This window comes from Geotrypetes seraphini, chromosome 1 (genome assembly GCF_902459505.1).
Source record: "Geotrypetes seraphini chromosome 1, aGeoSer1.1, whole genome shotgun sequence".
NCBI classification, from domain to species: domain Eukaryota; kingdom Metazoa; phylum Chordata; class Amphibia; order Gymnophiona; family Dermophiidae; genus Geotrypetes; species Geotrypetes seraphini.
This window is the reverse complement of record NC_047084.1, coordinates 547,080,411-547,107,586: the sequence shown is the minus strand read 5'-3', so window position 1 is coordinate 547,107,586 and position 27,176 is coordinate 547,080,411. Positions and strand designations below refer to the sequence as shown.

Genomic DNA, 27,176 nt, shown 5'->3' with positions numbered 1-27,176 from the left:
TCGAGCTCCATCTGCGGAGATGATGCGGTATATAAACCCAAGATTTAGATTAGATTAGATTAGACATGTAACTGCTAAAAAACTTTGGAATTGTTAGGAGAAAGGCCAGCGTTTGGCTTCTGTAATAATTCTCTGATGCAAAAGATACTCAATTGATTTGCTAATAAAATTAATTGTGTACTCTTATGATCTAATATTGATATCTAATAAAAAATAAGATTTTGGATTTTATGAAAATATTTTGCATCATTATTTTTTTTTTATTTCATTTTACAACCCTAGAAAGCTATTAGTACGCATGTGTGCAATTATTCTGCTCAGCCAGGATAGTGCTATCAGCCCAGAACAAATATGGCACTGATTCAGTATGCTGTATCAGGTCTGCACAATGCTTGTGCTGCAAGGACTTCACTGAATCAGGATCTTTGTGTCGATATTTAAATGTAGTAAGGTGTGCTGGAGACAACTGTACAGGTCTGTGCCTGCGAGATACTTGTTGAGGAACTTCAGTTCCAACCTGTCTCTGCTTTTCATGCACTTTGGAAGAAGAAGAGATGATGCCTTTCCCTCAGGCCTTTCTAAGTGCTCAAAAGAAAGCAATGCTTTGGTTCTGGAACCCTTTCAGAAGCCATGTGCCAGTTTAAATGGATCCTGGAATTTATCCTTTGCAATTGGACATTTGAAATTCCTGCAATGGGAGGTAGATGACTGTTGCATTACAGAGTGTCTACTGGAATGTACTGGAGATATCTGCTATTCTTTTCTGCTTCATAGTGTTTTCAATGATGGTTTAAGTGGTCCTTTTGAGCTTGTAGAGACATGCAAGTTCAATGCTTTCATTCGGTTTGATTGTGGTTAGAGCACATGCAGATCTGACGCAGAGTGTGTTTCACATTTATAGATTTTTCTGACACATTGCAGACAGAGCTGGAACCCTTTTTTCAATGACATGATGAAATGTAATTTTTATTTTTTTTTAAACAAATGAAGAATGACAAAAAACACATTGGAGCTTTGTTTTCGCATGGAGCGGAAAAACAGAACCAAGGAGACTGCTGTGTGCAGGAAGGGATACATGTGCTCAGAACATGAAACTAAACTTTGTGAAAACTAATCTGACATGGTGATGTGTAATGACTACACTCACTTGTGTGCCCGACTCAATCTCGCATGTTGATGGAAAAACAAAACAGAACACAGCTCTTATACACTTTTTAAGATAGTACATTTCAGCTTACCCAACTATAAATGTAAAGTGTTAGTACTTAAAATATAGTATCCAAAAGACTAAAACCTGAATACAAGAATCCTCTGCCCTAAATAAATACATTTTAAATGCAATTTGTATAGGATTAGAGATTTTTTATCACTGTTTTGAAAACTCAAAACAACTTTCAGAAAAACTAAACTTTATATGTTTTAGATGACTGACCCAAGAAAGTGGTGTATAAAAATTAAAATAAACAAAAACCATGTTTGCATTTCCTACAAGCCAACATTTTAGTAAAATATTTTTAAGTTTTCAACATGATTTTTTTTTGTGGCACAGTATATTTTTAATTCACCGATATACCTATACTTGATGTTTACCATGCATATTGAGACATACTAAAAATAGTGAGCTACACACTAAGGCTTTAAGAAGCAACTTAGTATGGTCCCTCAAAATGTTAAAGAGACTGTGTTCAAATTTGTACTTATCAATCTAGAAATGAGAGTATCATAAGCAAATGAGGCTTTATTGGATCCATAGGAAATAGAATGGTATTCTTTGTAAGCTATATCTCCTGAGCCTCATAAAGGAAAAAAACATCACATCAAGCTAGAACCAAAGTGAAAAAGCAGGTTATGTGGGAGATTTCCTCTGGCCCCCCACCCCCTGGAAAAAAAATCTGGTGAATAAAAAGATAAGTTCTCTCAGACTTCCACAACTAGTATCATGATTGTTGTGGTTGTCTGGGTCTTGCTTGGACAACCACAAGCATTAATAAAAGGGAAAAATAAGGAAGAAAGATGTCCCACTCTAACCTCATCACCTCATGAATTTTCTAAGTACAATTCATCTCTACAGAAGACACCTTCCCAATCAACCTCCTCCCAGAATCAGATCATTACTAACCTGGAGGGGTAGTAGAAACAGGTTTACCGCCACATGCATGTGTTAGCAAAGGAAGGGAAATCTGTTTTCAGGAGGAATTAGGATTGGGTTTTTTTTTTTAAGTTAAACCTATTAAACAAATCTTTACTACATTTTCCACTGCCCAGAACAACTCCAAACTGGCGAACCCAGTGCAAATTCACATTTTGAAGAAATAAATATACCATTTGGCCAAGAAAAGTCTATCAGTGGGCAAAGAAAATATTTCAGATGTATTAAGTTTATTTAGTATACTAGGCAATTTAAAAAACACTATAAATAAATTATTATAGGTGGTCCATAAAATCTTTGGTCCAGCAGCCACACTGGAGGACCTTTTGGATCACTGAAAGGGCAAAGGATTTTTCTGAGTGGTGAGCATCCCCTTCCTGAAGTACTTCCTCCTGCCTTTTGTCCTGAAGCCTGATGCAGTAGATGTGGCCAAGGCTTCCATAGAAGGCATACCTGGCATAGAGGATAAAAGTCCAGCATCTTCCTTCTCACTTCCCATTGACCTCCCAGACTAGCATCTTCCTCTGATACATCTCTCCCCCAAACCCTCCCCCACAATGGCCTCTCCCCTCTCCTTTCTGCTGCTGCTCTTTCACTTTTCTCCCTTCCGGCAACTGACTCAGCTTCCTGTTTCCAAGTGAGGTGGCACAGGCTGCAAGAAAGCTCCGAGGTACACATCATCAAATTTCCATAATGGCTGCCATGGGCCCAGCAGAATGTGGCAGTGGAAGGAGTTAAAACTTTAATACCCAGGGCCCATATAATATCAGGAGTACCCAGATGGCCAGGGAAATGAATCCATGGTCCAATTTTGGGGACCTCTGCACTATTATATATTCTGTTTAAGATGCTCATGAACTACATCTAATTCTAAAGCAAATTAAATCATATTTGCAATTACTACCTTAGATGGAATCACAGTACCTCAGCAATGTCATGAACTAATCTAATTTCCCTACTTATGGTTCCTCTACCTGAAGGCATGAGCCTACTTTTCACTCATGATCAACTGTGTTAAAACAAGTTTCTGTATGCATCATACATTCTGAGGTAGTCTGGGTACATACGGAATGTTAGACAGATGGAGGGTTGCAGATGGAGGGAAGATGTTCAGGAAGTTTTTTGAGCCTGGCTTTTTGAAACGATGCAGAGGACTGTTGCTATAGTCCTTAGTCAGACCTTGGTCCTCATGTCCTTCACGAGGAAGCTGAACAGTCTGATGCCTGGACAGGGCAACCCGGAGCACTCTTCCATGAAGTCTCTGCCCATTGAGATGGCACATCGCTAGACAAGAAAATACCCCAGGGGATGGAAATCGGGGCAGGTAAATGGATGAAAAATGAGATTAGCATGGTACTTGACTTTATGTTATTGACCAAGACTTTAAGACATTTCACTGGAACTGTATAAATTAGTCTTATTTGCTCTAAGAACTTAGAATTTACTAAAATATATGTAGCTATACACACCTATACTGTGTTCATATATTAAATCGTTTCACAGAAATTGAAATTAAAAATATATAAGCTAAATCCAAATGTATAGCACACCAAGCATGGGCTAATAAACCAATACAGAGGGTATGATGTGTTAAAATCACATGAGTATGTTTTAAAAGTGGAGGAGTGTTTTGGTAACATGATCAGAAAGGAAGGGATGTATTTTAGCAATGTTGAAGGGTAGAAAGCATCAGAGATGACCCCAAGGTTAAGAGCCAAGGGAACTGGAGGGATGACAGTACCATCCAAAGAGAAAGAGCAAAGATGAGAAGTGGGTTTAGGAAAGAGGGGGAAAAGATAAGGTGTTCATTTTTAGTCATGTTAAATTTAATGTGACAGTGGGCTATCCAGGCTAAGATAGCAGATAAGCAGGCTGAGATGGATTTCTGGTGAAATTTCTAGTACAGAAGGGTAGATCTGTAAGTCAATAGCATAAAAGGTGTACTGAAAGCTGTGTGAGGAGATCAAGTGAAGATTGCCTAAGACTAAGTCTTGAGGTACACTATTCCACAGTGAAAGAAAAACCAGAGAAAAAAAAAGAATGGTAGGACAGGTAAGAAGAAAAATACTTTTTTACAAAAAGGGTGGTAGATGCTTGGGACAGTCTCCCGGAAGAGGTGGTGGAGACAGAGACTGTGCCTGAATTCAAGAAAGCCTGGGATAGACACTTGAGATCTCTTAAAGAGGAAGAGATAATGGCAGACTGGATGGGCCGACTGGATGGGCCATTTGGCCTTTATCTGCCATCATGTTTCTATTAACATAGAGCAGTCATTAAATCCAATTGAATATAATGCGTTAAGGAGCAGATGGTGATCAACAGTGTTAAGAAAGGAGGAAAAGTCAAAGAGTAGGAAGAAAAAGCAAAGGCCATAAGATGGTTAATGGAAATTATAGCAACAGCAGTTTTTTATGGAATGTAGGTGGTGAAAGTCAAACCATTTACTCTGAGTCTTATTCAAGATATTAACTTATAGACTGAGTAAAAGCTTTACATGCAGACTGGTGAAAATATTTTGCAATATAGTTTAATATAAGCACTCACCGAGCTGTGCTTGTGTTGCATCTGCCATTTGCACTAAGGCATTCTCCTTTTTGTTAAATAGAATTTTCACTCGATGTACATCACCATATACACCTATGATTCAGAAAAATATACTATAGTTTTCTATTTGTGCCAACTGGTTATCTACAATCTTCATTTATTCACATATGCATTTAAGAGATTTCCATTTGTCAATTAGGTTTCAAGACTATAATTAGATGTCCAGGATATTAGCGTGGAACACAGCAAGAAAATACAACAACTTAGCTGCTTCGGCATCCATTTTCTTGCTGTGTTCCACGCTAATATCCTGGACTGCATTGCTATAGTGCTTATTTACCTACACTATCACGACTGTGGGCTGTGTGTCCCGGTGTGCTATGTAACATCACTCTGCAGGCTAACATAGTGCTTTTTTCTATTTTTTCTATATTTTGGAGTGCAGGGCCTGTCTGAAAGGTGGAGTTTTTTGCCAGATGAAGCAGAACTGAGGCTTTTTTGTTCACCTTTCTTTTTTTCCTGCTACTACATGCTGTGTGATTGGCTTGGGTGTGTGTGATTAAGGCCTGGTAGTGTTGCAGAGGGGGTGTTTGTGTCCTTATGGGGTTCTGATTTAGAGTAATAACTGGAGTTTAACTGACCCTTTCCTAAGTGTATTTATATTAGTGCGATAGGTATCCCCCATTCAGCCCCTCATTTTCCCTCTTTCAATGTCTTTCCACCATCTCTTACCTTCTGTTGATTCTCAGTTGGATCTGTACTTGTTAACACTTATATGAACAACATTAACCTAAGAAACCTGAAAAATACATGCCTTAAATAAGAACATAAGCACTGCCTCTGCCGGGTCAGACCATGGGTCCATGTCCAGCAGTCCGCTCCCACGGTGGTCCCCCCCAGGTCCATAACCTGTAAGTGATCTTTTACTTAAAACATGTTATTCCCTAACCATTAAATATCCTGTATAGTAACCCTCTAACTATACCCTTCCATCCCCTTTTCCTTCAGGAAATCATCTAATCCCATTTTGAAATCCATAATCGTACTCTGCCCTACCACCTCCTCTGGAAGTGCATTCAAGGTGTCCACCACCCTCTGAGTGAAGAAGAACTTCCTAGCATTTGTTCTGAATCCGTCTCCTTTCAATTTTTCTGAATACCCTCTTGTTTTTGTTGCCCCCGCTAGTCTGAAGAATCTGTCCCTCTCTACTTTCTCTATATCCTTCATGATCTTATAAGTTTCTATCATGTCCCCTCTATCTTATAAGTTTCTATCATGTCTCTGGTTTTCCAGGGAAATGAGCCCCAGCTTCTCTAGCCTTTCAACATATGAAAGGTTTTCCATGCCCATTATCATCCTTGTTGCTCTTCTCTGGACTCTCTCGAGTATCGCCATATCCTTCTTAAGGTACAGCGACCAGTATTGAACGCAGTATTCCTACTAAATTTATAGTACTAAATACATTTTTCTCTACACAGATCTCCTTATAGCCCTCAGCATATAGTATTACTATGCATTAATTTTCAAATAGCAGTGCAAGTCAGTTACATCAAAATAGTGCAAGTATGTTAAATACCCCACTCAAAATAAAATAAAAAAACCTTACCAAATAGGATAAAGAGTCCATGAGGCGTGATAGCCTGTTAAAAAAAAAAAAAAAATACAATACATAGGTATCGGCAAACAGAAAAAAATATATAGCTAGCAAACATCAAGCACTCAATTACATCTTTCTAGCCATCTGTTTGTTCTCCAGTCCAGTAAACTGGGCTGAAGCTTCACAACAGGATCATAACATCATTGTAGGGTTACCATATTTGTGAAGACATCTCAGAAGCCCCCTGCCCCCCTCCTTGTTCATAAAGGCTGGTCAGAGGGATGCTTGTTCCCTCTGGCCAGCAGGCCCACCTCTTCAAAATGGCGGGTTTTCCCCGGTGCATCCTGGGATGCACTGGGGAGGGACCTAAGGCTCTGACTGGCCCAGGCACTTAAGGCCCCTCCTATGGGAGGGGTCTTAGTCGTCTGAACCAATCAGAGTCTCAGGCCCCTCCTCAGATGCACTGGGGGATGCCCATTGAGGGTCCTAAGGCTCTGATTGGCCTAGTTTACTTAAGGCCTTATATGCTTAAGTCTCCTCCTACTAAAACCAGCAAATAAAAATTCCATGCTAAAATATATTACATAAAAGTGTTTATTTATTGATTTATTAGGATTTATTTACTGCCTTTTTGAAGAAATTCACCCAAGGTGGTGTACTACAAGAGTATCTTGGGACGTAGATAAATATTGCATTTAAACTTTGCATCATGTTGTGTCAACTTCTGTTCACTTAGGGATTCATTAAATCATATTGCCTACATCTTCTGCAATACCAGAAACCATTCTATACTTACATCAGGATTAAGGTTGCTGACAAGCAGAACAGAGTTTCCTGGGTTGCCAGCTATGCCTGGAATTGCCATACGTCCAGAAATGGCAGAGGTGGTGATTGCAAGTGGGGCAAGAGCTCCAGGAACAGCTGAGACTGAAAGACCTGAAAAGCAAAACATAAATATCGGTTTAAAGGGAGTGAAAAAAGGAAGTATCATGTACTACTAGACAGGAGTAGAAAGAGTTAATCATCAAGCTTATTTTTCTTCTAATTTTTTATAAAAAGAGATTAGGTTCTTACCTTGCTAATATATTAGCAATAGGTGTGTCATTCTGGACAGATGGTCCATACAAAAGCAGTCCTAGAAATCTAGGGTGCAACCTATGCACTGGCTCATAACACTGAGGACCCAAAGGAGGAGTCCTCCTTTGCTGCCACATCCACTCGGTAAAACTTGGAAAATGTAAGTAGAGTGGACCAGGTTGCTGCCCTACAGATCTCCTCAGGAGAAACTACCTGAGCTACCATACATGAAGAAGCCACATTCCTAATCGAATGCGCCTTCATGGAGACTAGTGACTGTTTACCGCAGGCAATATATAACAAAGAAATGGCCCTGCGGATACATCTGGAAATTGTGTGCCACGTCGAGTCTGACTAGTGAGCACAAAAAAAGATGATCAGACAGCCTGAACTCATTGGTTTAATGTGAGCTTCTATATCACTACTACTGACTGGGGAGTTAAGAGAATGACATGGGGACAAATTTTTCCCAGTCCCCGCAGGAACTCAATTTCCCTGTCCCTGCGAGTTTTGTTGCTGTCCTTGTCCCATTCCTGTAAGCTTTGCCTTAACTGCACAAGCCTCAAACACTTGTGATTTTAAAGTGTTTGAGGCTTGTGCAGATGAGGACAGAACTTGCAGGAATGGGGCAGGGACAGGAAAATGAGTTCCCGTGGGGATAGGGGAAAATTTGTCCCCGTGTCATTGTCTGCTGGGGATGGCTGGTAGGTCATCTCAGTGAGTCTCACTGGTTTTTTGAATGATCACACTAAGTTTTCTAAATTATAAAATTTGAAAGTTTATCATTATTTTCACATTTTGATTTATGCACATTGACATGCCTGATGATGGTGTGTAGGTGGAAGTGAGTGGTACACTGCTCACTCTGCCAACGTTGTTAAGCGCTGGAGTGATTACATTGTTACAATCCCGAATGCTGGCTCCTCACACTGAGGACACGCCTTATTCACTTTAAAAAATTTTTTGTTAAATGGTATATTTTGAGCTGGTGTGTATCAGTGAGCTCTCTGTCATAACCTATTGACTATTACTGCTTTTTGTTTTGAATCTTTAAAAGTATCTACAGCAGTGTTGGAGATTTTATTTGAAATTGTTCTGAACTGATCCAGCATGTAGGTGACTTCTGAATGTTTAGAACCAAGTGGTTCTGCTGGATCCATTCTGTGGCTTTCTAAAAGATGCTTCAATGTATAAAGCAGGATTACTAGCTTTGGGTATGATAAGACCTACCAGCAGCCTGAGGGAAGCTAACAGTGTGAGCAAATCCAGAAGTCCCAGTATAAGGCGAAGAGATGAGACCTGGAGCACCTGTTAGATACAATAAAATTATAAAAACTTACGGTATCATGATCTATAGACATTGGAAAACACAAATAGTACTTTATATCAAATTTCCAAATTTATTCAGGTATAAAACTACATTTATTACACTAAACTGTTACTAAAATTAGACTCTGAGGAATATAATACTTAAAGATAAACATAAAACACGTACATAAAACAGATACATGTATATAGACTATATTTAGTTAAATAGGCCAAACTCCTTAGGAAGTGTGTAAATATAGTGTACTTAGCTGCATTAGTAAACCTAATATTAGATGTGTAGGACGATTGATTTGGTATGAACATATGCAAATAAGTAGGATGATCGATGTGTCAGTAATTGATTATGCCATAATTATGCCGGTCTTAATAACTCTGTATTGTAACATTGCTACAGAAGCCCCTGTAACTCTGTATAGAGCCCATGTATTGTAACACCTTTACAGACGCTCATGCAAACCGCTCTGAATTGACTCCCCTGTCATTAGTAGCGCATTTTTGTTGCTTTGTTTGGTCCTGTAGTGTTAAACAGTCTTCTGCAAAATTTCATACTTGACACAATGATTTATTTTCACTGGACATTGTTAGATACCAGAACTAAACTGTATATATAGTCCAACAAAATATAACAACGTACACATGAAGGAGATTTCGGCAGTAGGAACCCAAGCACAGTACCGGGTAGAGCTTTGGATTCTTGCCCAGAAATAGCTAAGAAGAAAAAATTTAAAAATTTAAATTGAGCGTGGCTTAGCGTGCACACAAAATGGTCGTGTGATCGCAGCGCTCCTCTTACCTGGGCAACCGTTGAATAAATAAAGATTTCCTTTTAAACTGTTTTCGGCTGAAAACATCGGAGAAGACAGCGGGAGCATGGCGAGCACCCGACAGAGTAAGAGTGAAACCGGAGGGGCTGTGAAAAGGCAGAAGCAGGATCAAATTACCCCGAATAAGGTTCCGCTTCCTGCTGATGTATCAGAGGAGTTAAGCAAAGCTGAAGTTATGGGGGAACTGAGGCAAATCAAACAAATGCTGACAGAGACTGTGAGTAATATGGCAGAACTGAAGGAAGAAATCCTGAATATACACAGACAAATGGAAGTAGCTAATAAAAGAACAACAGAGTTAGAAGTTAAAATGGAGAGCTTAGAATGTGAAGGAAAAAGATGCAAAAATGACAGTTTGGAAATAATTCAATTGAAAAGTCAGCTGGAAGATTACGAAAACCGTGGAAGAAGAAAGAATATAAAACTTTTTGGAATACAGGAAAATTTGGAAGGGAAAAATGCAATACAGTTTTTAGAAAATTTAATTCCTAGATTATTGCAGTTGGATTTCAAACAGCCTTTGGAAATAGAACGGGCACACAGGATTCCAATAAAGAGTCTGGAAAATCAAGGGAGACCAAGACCATTAATATTCAAGATGTTAAGATACCAGCAAGCAATAGAAATTTTAAATACTGCCAAAAAAGATAAAAACTTAAACTATAAAGGATCCAAAATATGGTTTTTACCAGACTTTGCTAGAAATACAGCAAATATTAGGAAGAAATTCCTTGATCTGAGATCTCAATTAAAGGAAAAAGGATATAAGTATGGGTTATATTACCCAGCAAAAATGAGGGTATCTTGTGGGGATAAATCTTTGTATTTTGTTGATCCGGAACAACTAAAGACCTTTCTTTCAAAATCAGAACCTATGTCATTTTAGCACAATGGGTGTTGAAATGAAGGGATAAATACTAAGACTGGATTGGTGGATATTGAACAAAAAATTAAATATAAAGAACTATGGGACGTTTGTTTGTTGGAAAAAGAAGAATATGTAACAAAGAACAGGAAATAAAAATGGACAAGTGAAAAAGAAAATAAAAGAATGTAAAGAAGAAAGAAGGATAGACTGAAAAGACATTAAAGTGAAGTTATTAGACTGAACTTTTAGGAGACTGAAAGATGGATGGTTGGAGTAAAGAATGAACAAGAAGGATTAAAGGACTGGACAAATTAACACAAAAGGAAAAGTGAAGACTGAATAGGAAAATAAATAGATGTGAAGAAGGAGAAAGCAGGACTGATAGACTAAAAGGATATTATAAAAAAAAAAAAATGAATGACAATTGGCAGTCAAAAGTCTTTAAGAGTGGATGGATGGAGATAAGAAATAAATATGAAAGTTCAGTTTATTTAATAAGTCAGAAAAGGAGAAAGTAAAGAATGAAAGGACAATAAGGAAAAGATTGCAGAATGGACTAATGATAGAAAGGACAAGTTATATGATATTTAAATGCAAGTAAAGGAAAGGAAAATGAATAATATAAAAGAAAGATACATAAGAATTTATTGGTAGCTGAAGGAATGTAAAGATTGATGTTGTGATAATATAGTTTTAAAAAGATTGGATTTAATTTGGAGAAGAGGGAATATAAAAAAAGGGGAAAAAAATTATTTTGAAAATGAAATAAAAATGTTTAAATACAAATAGGGGATAAAAACATAAAATTGAAATTTTTTTTAACAGAAATATATGAAGAGATGGATATTTGTTGTTGGATATTTAAAGGAGGATAGGAGAAGATGGATTAGATAATATAAGATATAGGAAAATGATACTTTTTATTAAATATATGACTGATAGAATTTTCTTGAATGAAATAAAATGTTGGGGGAATGAATTAGAGATTGGTGAAATGATAAAAATGCATTAATGGAATGTTAGGAAATAAATATGGTTATGTGACTAAAGGTTAAATAATAGATAGAGAAATTAATTACTTTAAAATGGAAAAAAAAAAAAGAAAAAAGGTTTTATGATTAGAAGAGAGATATAATTAGATATATTGTGGAGAGGTAGTGAGTTTGTCTCAATAAAGGATAAAGGGGTTATTAATAAATATTGGTTGCCTGAGGGGGAGGGGGGAAGTTGGGATTACTGTCCAATGTGTGTCCTTAAGCAGTCATTATATTGGGGAGGGAGGGGTGGGAAGAAGGTGGGTATTAAAGATATTACTAGGATGATTAAGGAAAAGATTAATAAGGGATTGGGTAATTTGGAGGTAAGAATGTGTGCCATGGGGAGAAGTTTTTTAGATCTTAGTTATGGAAGAAGGGAAGAGGAAGATTATGATAAGGAGTATAAAATATATTATGTCTTTTAAGATATTTTCTATTAATGTCAATGGCCTAAATCATGTAATCAAAAGGAAAAAGGTATTATCATTTTTAAAGAAGCAAAACGCGGATATTTATTGTCTGCAGGAGACCCATCTTAATATAAAGGAATCACAGAAACTAACGGGTGGGTGGGTGAAAGAATGTTTTTTTGCTCCAGCAGAGGGTAAAAAAGCAGGAGTAGCAGTTCTTATAAATAAAAAGTGTATGGCCAATTTTAAGATAGTAAATTCGGACCCACATGGAAGATGGCTACATGTTGATATAAGTATGGGAAATAATGCCCTGACGTTGTTCAATATATATGCCCCTAATTCGAATCAATCAGAATTCTTTAAAAAATTGCAGAGTATGTTGTTACCACTGGCTGCTTCTAATTTAGTGGTGGCTGGAGATTTTAATGCTGTAATGGATCCATTAATGGATAAAAAACCAGGTAAAAGTATAAAATCTTTAGGTTTAGATAATTTGGTTCAATCATGTGATTTGAAGGATATATGGCGTATTCTTCATTTTAATGATCAGGAATTTTCATTTTGTTCACAGGTTCATAAATCATTTTCAAGAATAGATTATATTTTTATTTCATCACATAAGGTGCAGCAAGTGATTAAGGCTTCCATTGATCCCATTATCATTTCGGATCATGCGGGAGTATGGATAGATTTACAATTAGATCAATTAGAAAATAGAAGACCTCTTTGGAGATTTGATAATGCATTGCTTGTGGATGAAAAATTTTTGGAAAATTTTAAAACACAAATTAGTGATTTATTTCAAATTAATTTAGTGGAAGATACATCTATTGAAAATGTATGGGACGCTTTTAAAGCGACTTTGAGAGGTCATATTATATCATATTCGGCTTTTGTTAGGAAACAGATTAAAAAACAGTATATAGAGTTAGAAAAAGAAATTAAAATACTAGAAACTAAATTGGTAAGCAAATGGGAACATGATGTATTACAAGCTCTTTTGAAAGCAAAAGGTAAATATAACGAATTAGCTTCAAAAATGATAAGAAGAGACTTGTTTTCCAAACAGACAATGTATTATGGAAATTCTAATAAGGCAGGAAGATTATTGGCAAATTATCTTAAAGCAAAAAAAAGAAGAACTAACATTAATGGGATAAAAGATGATAATGGTATAATAACCAATCAAACGGATATAATTTTAAAGCAATTTCTAAAATTTTATAAGGACCTGTATTCTTCCGAGCCTTATTTGGAGAGGCAAAAAGATGGTAAAAATTTTTTAGATTTAATTATTGGACCTAAGGTTCCTGATCATATAAAACGGAGTTTAGATGAACCTATATCATTAAAAGAATTAGAAACAGCGTTGAGATCTCTTAGAGTTGGATCCGCTCCAGGTGGTGATGGTTATACAGTAGAATTTTATAAAACATTTCAAAATGTCCTTTCCTCATATTTACTAAATTTATATCAGACACAACTTATAAAAGGTGATATTAAAGGTACTATGGCTGAATCAATAGTAATTGTTTTGCCTAAGCCAAATAAAGATCCTACTTTGGTTTCAAACTACAGGCCTATATCTTTAATAAATGTGGATAATAAACTTTTGGCGAAAATTTTGGCTTTGAGATTAGCCAAAGCTCTCCCACATATTATAGACACGCAGACGGGTTTCGTTGCTAAAAGACATTCCTCTAATAACTCTAGATTATTGTTTCATATGTTAAATTTATCCAAAAAAATGGATGAACCGGCTTTTACAGTTTCCTTGGATGCAGAAAAAGCGTTTGATAGGGTAGAATGGAATTTTATGTATCAGGCTTTAGAATGGTTTGGTATAGGTTCTGGATTTATACAAATGGTAAAAACATTGTATAGCTTCCCGATTGCAAGATTAAATATTAATAATATGATATCTGATGGTTTTCAATTGCAGAGGGGAGTTAGACAAGGTTGTCCTTTATCTCCTTTGTTATTTGATGTTGTATTAGAACCCTTATTGTTAGCAATACAGCAAGCAAGGGGGATACAAGGTATTCCATATTCTGATATGGAATATAAAATTTCGGCTTATGCGGATGATATTTTACTTTATTTGAGGAATCCAGAGTCTACCTTATCTTGTCTATTGGAATTGATATGTTTGGCAAATTTTCAGGTTATAAAATTAATTGGAGTAAGTCTGAACTTATACCTTTAAATGTTCATTGTGTAAAAGGATTATTTGACGCTTTTCCGTTCATATGGAAAGAAGAAGGATTTAAATATCTTGGCATTCAAGTTAAAAATACAATTGAAGATACAGTAAAAGAAAATGAAAAATTTGTATTGAAAAGAGTTACAGAGTTATGTGAGCAATGGAATCCGTTATATCTTTCTTGGTGGGGGAGAGTTCAAACTATTAAAATGATGATCTTGCCTGTAGTTTGCTACCAAATGAGTATGATACCTATTTATTTTCAGGGGTCCTTTTATAAAAAGCTTAATAGCATTTTAACGAAATTTCTTTGGCTTGGTAAAACGCATAGAATAGCTTTGGTATCTTTGCAAAAATCAATTAAGGAGGGAGGGGTAAATTTTCCAAATTTTTATAGGTACCATCAAGCCTATATTTTACGTCAGGGTATGTATTGGATCCTCCCAGAACTGATAGATAATGCACCGGATTGGTTATATTTTGAATGGCGCCTTATGTTTCCCCTAAATTTAGTTCATCTTCCAAGTATCAACATGCCTAGAAGATACAGAGAAAATAAGATATTAATGGATACTTGGAAAACGTTGAGGTTTATTAGTAAATTAACACCTGTCCCAATAAACAAGTCAACTAATCAGTCTTTATGGATAAACTCCAAGATTAAAATTGGCGGAGCTCAAATCCTTTGGAAGGAATGGATTATTGCAGGCATTAGATCTCTGAATGATGTTATTTCGGAAGGTAAACTGCTGGAATTTTCACAATTGCAACATAGATTTGGTCTTAGTAAAAAACAAAGTTTTAAATGGTTGCAATTGAAGCAGGCCATTCAGGTTGGGTTCCCTGAATGGAAAACATTGAATAATCAATATAGTTTAGAGTTCTTATGCTTCCAAGCAGACTTCCTAGGGCATCAAGCCGCATTGTGGTATAAATTAATATCTGGATATTTGAATAAAAAACCAAAAAATGGTCTAAGAGACATTTGGAGCATTGAGATTAAGCATCAAATTACTGCATCTCAATGGCCACTAATTTGGTCTTGGAGAATGAGATGTACAGTGTCAGCATCTATGAGACAAACTTGGTTCTTTTTATTACATAGAGCTTTTTGGACCCCTACACGTTTGCAAAAATTAGATAGTTCTAAGTCCAATAAATGCTGGCACTGTAATCTGGAACCTGGGACGTTGGATCATTTACTATATCATTGTCCCTACATTAAAAGTTTTTGGAATGCAATTTGGCCACAAATTAATAAATTGATGGAAAATCATGTAGCAATATCATATGATACAGTGTTATTTGGAATGATGATGATGAGAAAAAAAAGTCAAATTTCACCAGAAAATAACAAGCTTTTACTAGTCATGACAGGGGTTGCCATTCAGCATATAACCAATAACTGGAAGAATCATAGTAACCTTAATTATATATTTTGGTGGAATACAATTTGTCATATATTCAAAATGGAAAGAGTAATAGCAATACAAAGAGGGACATATCCTAAATTTATAAAAATATGGGGGCCATTTACAAAGTATTGTACTGAATGAATAATAGGATTTATCTTCTTCTTTTCTTCTTTTTCTTGTCTTCTTTATGGCACACATGGAGGGGGGGTAGTGAAAATAATTTTACATAACATGTTATAATATGGTATACAATATGTATAAGGTGATTGGAAAGTACTTGAAGGGTGGGGGATGGGAGAGGGGATAAAAAAAATTTGTTCAGAATATTATGTAATAGATATAAAAGTGATATTGTGTATTCATTAGTTGTAACTCAATATTTTGTACACTTCATGTAAAATATGAAAATGAATAAAGAATTATAAAAAAAAAAAAAAATTTAAATTGAATCAGGTTGGGCAGACTGGATGGACCATTCAGGTCTTTATCTGCCGTCATCTACTATGTTACTATACGGCCACTTTTTAAAGCGGAAAGACTTAACATGTTCTTTTCATCTGTATTTACGAACGAAGACACAACCAACATACCGGAACCTGAGCAATTCTTCAATGGAAATCAAGCAGAAAAATTAACATCCAATGGAAGTGAGCCTTGAAGATGTGCGCAGGCAGATAGAAAAACTAAAAACTGACAAATCCCCGGGTCCGGACAGAATCCATCCAAGGGTTCTGAAGGAATTAAAGGAGGAGATAGCGGAACTACTACAGCAAGTTTGCAACCTATCCCTGAAAACAGGTGTGATACCAGAGGATTGGAAGATAGCCAACGTCACGCTCATCTTTAAAAAGGGATCAAAAGGTGACCCGGGAAACTACAGACCGGTGAGTCTGACCTCGGTTCCGGAGAAAATGGCGGAAGCGCTGATAAAAGAAAACATCGATGAACATTTGGAAAGAAACAAACTTCTGATACCAAGCCAACCTGGTTTCTGCAGGGGGAGATCGTGCTTAACTAACTTATTGCACTTCTTCGAAGGAATCAACAAACGGATGGACAAAGGAGACCCCATAGACATCGTATACCTAGATTTCCAAAAAGCCTTTGACAAGGTGCCTCACGAGCATCTACTCCGGAAACTGAAGAACCGTGGGGTGGACGGAGATGTACATAGATGGATCAGAAACTGGTTGGCGGGTAGGAAACAGAGGGTAGGGGTGAAGGGCCACTACTCGGACTGGAAGAGGGTCACAAGAGGTGTTCTGCAGGGCTCGGTGCTCGGGCCACTACTATTTAACATATTCATAAATGATCTAGAAATAGGGACGACGTGTGAGATAATAAAATTTGCAGACGACACCAAACTATTTAGTGGAGCTCGGACTAAAGAGGACTGCGAAGAATTGCAAAGGAACCTGAACAAACTAGGGGAATGGGTGACGAGATGGCAGATGAAGTTCAACGTTGAGAAATGTAAAGTACTGCATGTGGGAAGCAGAAACCTGAGGTACAACTATACGATGGGAGGGATGTTATTGAATGAGAGTACCCAGGAAAGGGACTTAGGGGTAATGGTGGACATGACAATGAAGCCGACGGCACAGTGCGCAACGGCCGCTAAGACAGCAAATAGAATGCTAGGTATAATCAAGAAGGGTATCACAACCAGGACGAAAGAAGTTGTATCGGGCGATGGTGCGCCTGCATCTGGAATACTGTGTCCAATATTGGTCGCCGTACCTTAAGAAGGATATAGCGATACTTGAGAGGGTTCAGAGGAGAGCGACACGTCTGATAAAAGGGATGGAAAACCTTCCATACGCTGAGAGATTGGAGAAACTGGGTCTCTTTTCCCTGGAGAAGAGGAGACTTAGAGGGGATATGATAGAGACTTATAAGATCATGAAGGGCATAGAGAGAGTAGAGAAGGAAAGGTTCTTCAAACTGTCAAATAATAAAAGAACAAGAGGGCATCTGGAAAAGTTGAAAGGGGACAGATTCAAAACAAATGCTAGGAAGTTCTTCTTTACCCAACGTGTGGTGGACACCTAGAATGTGCTTCCAGAGAATGTAATAGGGCAGAGTACGGTACTGGGATTTAAGAAAGGATTGGACAGTTTCCTGCTGGAAAAGAGGATAGAAGGGTATAAATAGAGGATTTCTGCACAGGTTCTGGACCTGTTGGGCCGCCGCATGAGCGGACTGCTGGGCATGATGGACCTCAGGTCTGACCCAGCAGAGGCATTGCTTATGTTCTTATGAAAAGGACTAAGCAGCTAGCAAATATATATGAACCACTGAAAGAGTCTGACCCTACAGAAAGATGCCACTACTCCTAAACTTCAGGATATCAGAGAACCTATATGTTTAATCAACACAATAAAAAATGGCACTCTGTGTAAATAAGCCAAACTATCCACAAAAATGGAAGGAAAAAGCCACAAAGAGTTCCAAGTTTAAAATCAGCTTAAAGAGCTAGGCACAGCTCTCATTATTCGCACACAAAAAAAACTTCCATTAATAAACAGCATTTGTACAGCAATCACTTTTTCTCTATTTTCAGTCTTTAAATCTTTGCAATATCATCTGAACATCTAATTTTTACTTAACTGACAAATCTGTTGCAATTTCTCGTTCAAAAAAACCATAGTAACATAGTAGATGACGGCAGATAAAGACCTGAATGGTCCATCCAGTCTGCCCAACCTGATTCAATTTACATTTTTAAATTTTTCTTCTTAGCTATTTCTGGGCAAGAAATCAAAGCTTTACTCTATACTGTGCTTGGGTTCCAACTGCTGAAATCTCTGTTAAGACTTACTCCAGCCCATCTACACCCTCCCAGCCATTGAAGCCCTCCCCACCAAACAGCCATATACAGACACAGACCATTCAAGTCTGCCCAGTACTGGCCTTAGTTCAATATTTAATATTATTTTCGGATTCTAAATCCTCTGTGTTCATCCCACGCTCCTTCAAAACAGAAAACCACGGCCAATAGTGGCCGGCATTTCACACTGCTTCATCAGGTTCCATGGACAAAAATAATCTATTCCTAGCTTTATGCTCCTGTTCTATGGGAGCTTCTAGTTCACCTAGAGAAAGATTGCCTATATAGACAGTCCCCGAGTTACAGACATCCAACTTATGTATGACTTCATTTGATTTCACTGAACAGTATTTCCAGTGACATAGACTCTTATAGTTCTCCTGCAGCAGATTCAGGAGTGATAGGTGGCCACATTAAGCACAGTGTGTGGTTATGCATGTTGTACCTTAGAGGAAAGTTGGCCTTTTTGTCAGCTGGGAGCAGAGGTATGCAACAAGAATCTTAAAATCTATAAGTTCTGAATTACTTACAAATCCAATTTAAGAACAGCTTTAAAAACGTAACTTATTCTTAACCCAGAGACTGACGGAATTTTCTACTTCAACCAACTCCCTGAGCTCTTTTCAGGATTTGCTTTTTAGATGTTCCTGGTCCTAAAGATGAGAGCTTGAGTGATGGGCAAGTCACTTAATCCAACACTGCTCCACGTACATTAGATAGACTGTGAGCCCACCGGGACAGATAGTGAAAATGTACTGTTTACCGCTTTGAGTGTTGTTGTATACTGCCTTTTTGTAGTTATACAAGTCCCAATCCCTTTCCCTTATTCCCTTGCATTGCTTTGCCATTGTGGAATGGTCCTTGTATTACATGTGACTCATGAGCAATGGGCTCTGGGCTCTCATTCACAATCTAAAGCCAGTTTTTGTTTTTTTTGAACAGGCCTTTCCCACAATATAAATCTTTGATTTATATTTTCATGTGTCTTATTATATAGTTTTGCCCTTTGATATTCAGGTAAATTGTATTTTATGATTTATGTTGTCATTGCCCTTGCTCTGAGCTGTTTAGATGGGTGGCGATAAACTAAAAGAAATCATGTATGTTACTTGCTGGGCTCTAGGCATCCTGAAGATCTTGCAAATATTTTATTTAGTGCCAGGCAAGATTTATCTTCCTTAATTTCAGTAATAAATTAGATAGCAGACATAATGTGGGGGAGGCATACAGGCACTTTGTGCAGGATAAGGGCTAAACAATCCCAAAGAAGAAAAGAACAAATATCTTTTGCTCCGATTTGTATTGCAGCAGTTTCTCTGAAAAATTATAATAAATGAATCAGTTATTTGCATGCCCTCAAAATGGAATACTCTATCCATCTTCTGTATTTTGCATAGGTTTGATTGGTGGAAAAGGCAGTGCTGTTCTTACATCAATTAAATAAATAAAAGCCTTTTCAGAAAGATTATTTTGTTCACATTTCAAGTTCTTGCAGCTATCCTTCAAGATCAGCTGAGGCAGAAATCAAAATCTCACAAGGACCAGTAACAGTTTAGCTTTCAGCTGTTGGTGCTGCTCCTTCTCACAAATACTTAGGGGTCCTTTTATTAAGGTGCGCTAACCAATTTAGCGTGCTAAATGTTTAAGCACCCTTAGAATATAATGGATGCCTTAGCATTTAGCATGCGCTAATCGTTAGCGCATCTTAATAAAAGGACCCCTTAGTGTTGCAACTCTTCCTTCCTCAAGATCTGTTAACTCATCCCTTAGACCTCAGTGTTCTCCCCAGAAATTTTTTCCTGCTGGGTGGCATGAAAAAGTAGCCAGGTGGGGCGGGATGGGGAAATTTGGTGGTGGGGAAAATTAACCCCCTCTTTTACTAAGGTGCGCTAGCATTTTTAGCGCGCGCAAACCCCTGCGCTATGTGGGAAAACTAGCACCAACTCAATGCTAGCGTTAGCATCTAGCGCGCATGGCAATTCCTCCGCGTGCTAAGCGCACACTAAAACCACTATCGTAACTTAGTAAAAGGAGCCCTAAATGTATACTAAATGTATACTATTTTTATTAGTTAATTATTATTATTATTTTCCAATGCTCAATGACTTCCTTTTTTAAGGTTTGACACTTGTGCCAGAATATTTTTACTAAATTTAAGAAGTATTTGCCCTCTTTCAAATGGTATAGAGGTTTAAAAAAGGGAAAGACATTAATGAAGTCATTAGGTTCAATCTAGCCATTTATTTCTGCATGAATTTAAACAACTAAAAAAAAAGATAAATATAGCTCATCCAGTCATACAAGAAATGGCTCCACAGCAGGGGTGCCCACACTTTTTGGGCTTGCAAGCTACTTTTAAAATGACCAAGTCAAAATGATCTACCAACAATAAAATTTTAAAAAAAACACAAAGCACACTGTACGCAGAGAAAATGTTAATTATCATTTATATTCCGCGGGTTTTCAAAGAGGTCAAGGCAGACGATTCTATGCAATGTCACCTCAGGAACAACTATACAAAAATAGACAAATATACCCCCTCCCTTTTTACTAAATCGCAATACTGGTTTTTAGAGCAGGGAGATGCACTGAATGCCCTGCGCTGCTCTTAGGCTCCCTGCGCTAAAAACCGTTATTACGGTTTAGTAAAAGGGGGCCATAGTGCAAAATATAGACAGCAGATATAAATTCTTAAAACAGACATTTTGATCACTAAACTGAAAATAAAATCATTTTTCCTACCTTTTTGTCTGGTGATTTCATGAGTCTCTGTTTGCACTTCCTTCTTCTGACTATATATCCAATATTTTTTCTTTTTGCCCCTCCCCTTTTCTTTCTGTCTCTCTTTCTTTCTCTCTCCCCCTACCCCCCCAAGCCATTTCGCCAATTTCTCCACTTCCCCGATTCTTTCCCTACCCCCTAAGCCACCATGCCGATTTCTCCCTGCTTTCACGAGCCAGACCAGGAATGTACAAGCGCCGGACTCACAAGACTTCACCTCTGATGTCAATTCTTACGTCGGAGAGGAAGTTCCAGGCCAGCCAGGCAGCGATTGGCTGGCCCAGAACTTCCTCTCTGACGTCAGAATTGACGTCGGAGGTGAAGTCTTGTGAGTCCGGCGCTTGTACGCGCCTGGCCTGGCTCAGGGAGGCAGGAAGAAAAAGATTGCCAAGGCAACATGATCGACTCACATTGCCTTTGCGATCTACTGGTCGATCGCGCTCGACCATTTGGGCACCCCTGCTGTTATGGTATCCTGTCCTGACCTGAGGAAAGGGATTTAGTCCCCAAAAAACTGCCTTATTTCCATTTCCTATTTATAAACGTTAATCAATAGATACAATACTACTTGATTCTACGTAAAGCAACAAAAAAATTTTTTTCTACCTTTTGTCGTTTCTGCTTTAATCATCGTCTTCACTCTTCTTTCTAGCCAGCATCTGTCCGCTCTGTCTTCCATGCAGCATCAGCCCCTTCCATCCACTGCCCGCCCTCTCCCCGTTCCATATGGCATCTTACCTCTTTTTATGCTCCTTCAATAAACTGTCTATCCTATGCCCCTTCTCTTCTCCTTTGTATATGATTGATTTCAGCTCTGCCACCTCTCCATTTTTCTCTTTCTGTCAACACCCCATCCTCTATGCTCTGGCAACTCTCTCTTCTCCTTTCTTTCCTTCACACCCCAGTCTGGTTTCTTTCCTTCCCTGATTCTCTGGCATCTCACTTCTTTCCTTTTCTTCATCTCTCCCTCCCCCTCCATGCTCTGACATCTTCTCCTTCCTTTCCCCCTTCCTTTTCCCTTGGTCTGGCATACTTTCCTCCTTCCCTCCAATTCCTGGCATCTCGTTTCATTCCCTCCCTCATCTTCTTTCTCCTTCCAGTTGGGTGCAGCAAGTCTCTCCCCCTCTGCTCCCTTTCCTCCTTCTGTTACCCAAGGCCTGGCGTCATGAACTTCTTCAGGCAGCAGCATTCACAATTCGCTGCTGTTGCCAGCTTCGGGCCTTCTTCTCTGTCTCTGCCTTCATAGAAACAGAAGTAGGCAGGACCCGGCAGAGAGGAAGGCCTGAAGCTGGCAACAGCAATGAATTGTAAATGCTGTTGCTAGCTGAAGAAGTTCATGAAGTGCACTGAAGAAGTGCACCCGGGCACTGCTACTCTCCCCCCCCCCACGACCCTCCTATCTCTCCCTCCCTCCCATCATGAGACTTTAAACAGCACTGCTCTACTCTAAGCAGGCTGCTTCAGGGCTTTCTCCTGCTGTGATTCCCTCTGGCATGTCACTGATGAGGGAAGGAGGGAGAAATAGGAGGTCGGATCGGGTTTGGGGGGAGCGCCCAGGATGATGATGAGGCTGCTGCTGCTGCCAGTGAATCCAGCAAGGGTGAGGCCCCAAAGAACAGCACTGGCGGGCCCCCCCTGACCATTTCAGGCCCTAGGTCTGTGCCTACTGGGCCTATCCTTTAATCCGGCCCTGCTTCCCCCCCCATATGCCCTGACATCTCTCCCTTCCACTCCATGTTATGGTATCTCCTTTCGCTCCCTCCCATGGTCTTTGCATCTCTTTCCTCCTTTTCCTGATCTTCCTTCTCCCTCCCCAATTGGGTGCAGCAGCATTTATCTTCCCCTCCCCCCATTGGGTATAGCAGTATCATCAGCATTTCTCTTTCCTCCCCCCAATTTGGTACAGCAGAAGCAGCATTTCTCTTCATCCTCCCCCCTAATTGGGTGCAGCAGCATGACTCTTCCCCCTCCCCCTATTGGGTACAGCAGAAGCACCAGCATTTCTCTTCCCCCCTCCCCCTCTAATTGGGTACAGCAGCATTTCTCCTCCCATTCACCCACGCCCCCCCCCGTCTCACACACCCAGCAGATTCGCTACAGACAAAGGCAAGTTGCAAGTTTCCCTTCGTCGCTGACCTATCTCCCAAAGGTCAGCGACAGAGGGAAGCTTACAACTTGCTGCTCTTGCTTACTTCAGGCCTTTCTCGTTGCCGGGTCCTGCCTTCGCGGAAACAGAAAATAGGCAGGACCCGGCAACGAGAAAGGCCCGAAGTAAGCAAGAGCAAGTAAGCTTCCCTCTGTGACTGGCCTATCTCCTGCATGCTCCGGGGCTCTAATGGTCCGTGCCAGCTTCTCTTTTGAAGTAGGCCGCTGTCGGAGCCTACACCGAGATAGAGACCTCACACTCTATATACTGGTATCAAGCAATAAGTATATTTATTAACAAATCATTAACAGCTTACAAGAATAAATCATTCAGCATATAGAATAACAGAATGTGATCTTCAGGCTTGAGGATCCTCTGATGTCTGTTCTAGTTCACTTCCGCTTAAAGGCCTGGTTTTATACATTTCTTGGTGGTCAACACCACGTTGGTCTAAGTTACATGATGAATCTTTATTGGTTCTTTTCTTACACGTCATTACATCTGTAAATTCATTTATTGGTTTATACATTTATGTCACGCTATACGTCTGTTCAGTTTACCATAAGGCCTATCCTTTTCCCGCAAGTGTCCCTTTAATCTACCATATCAGCAACTTCTGAGCCTCATCCCTCCACCCTGTTATCACATGACACGTCTTTCTAAATGCAATTCTCGAGAATTCTATTCTTGACCATGAGATGTGTTCATCATAACAGGTGTGAGGCTCTGTTGCCATGCAAAAAGAGTCAAGTATTGCTGGTTTGTTCCTCTTCATAAGTTTCGCTTAGGCTAGCAGGTTATTTCCCAACCAGTACGTGACAGTTGGCAAGTGTAGTCAGAAATGTCTTTTTAGTTTATTAATATATTGAATTGTTAGAGCAGGAGAGAAGAAAGGGTTTTTTTTCCTCATTTGAGGTCTGGTTTCTTCACCTTTTTTCCAAAGGACTTACTACGCTTCACCTGTATCATACAAGGACTTAATGAGTGTATTTTTCCCTTCATACCAGAGCTCACCGTAATTTCCCTCTTCCTCTCACTTCCCTACCACCCCCCGACGTAACTTCCGGTTTCGGAGGGAAGCCAGGTTTGAGTCACTTGCTGGGTTTTGTTTTGTTTAAAGTCCGGCGGGAATCTTTCGGCAGCTCTTCAGGCTGCGCGTTAAGCAGTGGTGGCAGCAGGATTCGGCAGATGACAGCCGGGAGGTAATGTAAATTTGCTGGGCGGAGCGCCCGGCTAAAAGCACTCAGGAGAACACTGGACCTAATGGTGATGGTAATTATTCCCCTGCCTATCCCCTTTAGATTTTAGGCCAGTGGTCTTCACAAATTTTTAAGTGAGGGCCGTTTTGTGTCCAAAAAGGCTGAAGGAGAGCCAAATCTTACTACTTGGGGCCATGACGCCAATAGCGCTTGTCAACATTCGTTCCTTCCAGAACACTTGGCAACATAATAAACCCTATACAAATACAGAACCACAAAGTAAAAGTCCTAATATACACAACTGAAACTCACGACGCCAGACTCTGCATGTAGTACATCACCAGAGAAATAGAGAGAAATGCATTTCTTCTTGAACAGTGCAAAATATAGACAGCAGAATTGAAATTGAATTGAAAATAAAATTATTTTTCCTACCTTTGTTGTCTGGTGATTTTATTTCTCTAATCATCTTTTCCCAGGCTCTGGCTGCACTTCCTTCTGTCTGTGTTCTTAACTGTTTCCAGGACCTTCTCTATTTGCTGTTTTTCTCTCCTTCATTTTCTGCCCTACATCCATCTTTGGCATTAACTTTAACAGTCAACTGTTTTCCATTTTTCTGCTTCCTTCTCAATCTGTCTACTTTTTCATGTCTTTCCCTCCTCTCCATCCATGTGCACCATCTCCTTCCTCTCTCTGTCATTCTCCTTTCCTTCCCTTTTTTTCTTCCAACAGAGGTCTGGCATCTTCTTTCCCTCCCCCCAACCCCCATTGGAATTCAGCACTTCTTATTTCCAGTGCTACAGTCCTGCACTCTTTTGGGCCGCAGACAGGGTGAACGAAGTAAACACACAGCCTTTGGCGGTCCCAGAAGCTTTCCCTTCTGCCCACGCCTAGGGATACCATATTTTTCTTTGCAAAATCTCAGATGCTTGGCTCTGTCCACACCTTGTCCCGCCTTCAGCCCGCCCCCGAAAGCCTCGTCTCATTATTCTTGACCTCTGGGCCATGCCCCGGGGCCTCTGAGCATGTGAGGACAAGTGTGACATCATCTACGCATGCTTAGAGGCCCTTCACACAGAGCCAGAGCTTTCCAAAACCCGGATAACTGCTGAGGTTTGGAAACTCCATCCGGGCACCCATTCAGTCCTCTAAAAAGAGGATATGTCTGGGTTTTTCCAGATGTCTGGTAACCCTATCCACGACCCAAAAAGTACAGGACTGAAGCACTGGAAACAAAGAATGATGGATTCGTGGGGGAAATATTTTGCACAGGCCCAACATGCCACCACTGGCTCACAGCTCTTGCAATGAAGATCATTGCCCTAGGCCAGTGGTAGTCAAAAGAGCCAAGATCAGCAGTACAACGATTAAGATTTCTTTTGAGAGCCAAATTTCATTTTAAAAACCATGTTTTTAGGAGTCGGTTTAAACTAGCTACTAACATTAAATAAAACCAGATATCATCTTGTTGACAAAAATTTTTTTTTTTTACATTAAAATAAAAATATGACAAAACATGCATTTAATGTGAACAATGGCCTCATCAGAGCGGGGATACTGCATCAGCTGTCAGTGGCAACATGGTGGATCGTTCAGTCAGAGTAAATATTACTGCTTTTTTGAACATCTCCCCTGCTGTAGCTAGTAGGGATCCCCAAGCCTCACCAAATGATGGCCACCTCCTCCCCTCCAACTTCCCAAGTTCTGCAGCTGGCAGCTGCAGAGTTGCTGCCTTCCCTCCTCCCCCCCACCTTGGCTTTCATGCATGCATGAAAACAGTAGCAGCTTGAGGATACTGCCATTGGCTGCAAAGCTTGGAGATTTTGGGTTGCCAGACTGAAGGAAGATGTCTTCAGGTGGCAGGGCTTGGGAATCTCCAATAGCTCAAGTATTTGTAAATTGCACTCAGGCGGGGAGAAACTTGGTGCCCATCTACTATATTCAAACTCACTATAGGAAATATCATTACAGAAGCGGAAAGCACGCCTAACTTGCGTCTATAGGAAATCTCCCGCTACGAAAACTGAAACTGCATTGAAATGACACAAAAACTACACTTAGACCAGCTTTTCCTTCACCTACATTTTAGACGCGGTCTGCCGCCTAAATAGCGTCTATGTGGTGCCTATCCTTAACCACGCCCACATCTACAAACTTAGACGTGAGTTTTCCCTAAACTCACGTCTATGTTCTGAGAACGCCTATCTGACGCCTACCTCCGTCTAAGTCCCAATTAACGCTTACGACCCTTAAATGGCTCATTATCCACTTAAATCGGACGTCTAAACCACGCCTAAAGTTAGGCGCAGTTTACAGAATTTAGGTCTTTCTGTCAGTAAATTTAAAGAGATCAATAATATAATCAAGTATAAGGCCAAACAATGTCTTGTAATAGGTACACTCTAGCATGAATAATATTCTTGCCTCAATCGGGAGCCAATGTAAGTTACATGATCAAATTTTTTCAAGTTGAAAATCAACTGAACAGCCATATTCTGAATGATCTGCAACCTTTTGAAATTCTTTTTACTGGAGGCTAGATAAATGATGTTACAATAATCCAAGAAACTCAAAATCAATGAATGTATCAGTACTCTAAATGAGGAAGGATCAAAATATGCCCTAATCAATCACAATTTCCATAGTATAAAACAAGTTTTCCTAACTAGTGCATTAATTTGAGCATCGATTAAACCCCTAAAATTTTTATAAATGACATAATAGAGTATGTAATGCTGTTCAACTTTATAGTGTTCTCTGTGAT

At 39.2% G+C, this 27,176-nt stretch overlaps 1 protein-coding gene across 3 annotated transcripts in view; it reads right to left on the bottom strand.

The window, feature by feature from the left end:
• Positions 1-27,176, bottom strand: part of LOC117352606 (polypyrimidine tract-binding protein 3-like) — a 147,810-nt gene that overhangs the window by 23,393 nt on the left and 97,241 nt on the right. For all 3 annotated transcript variants that reach the window (XM_033929160.1, XM_033929159.1, XM_033929161.1), the window contains 5 exons: positions 8,598-8,675; positions 7,087-7,226; positions 6,300-6,333; positions 4,694-4,786; positions 3,217-3,433 (listed from right to left, as the gene is read on the bottom strand). In XM_033929160.1, coding sequence (XP_033785051.1) covers positions 3,217-3,433; positions 4,694-4,786; positions 6,300-6,333; positions 7,087-7,226; positions 8,598-8,675 — 562 coding nt within the window. The remainder of the gene's footprint in view (positions 1-3,216; positions 3,434-4,693; positions 4,787-6,299; positions 6,334-7,086; positions 7,227-8,597; positions 8,676-27,176) is intronic.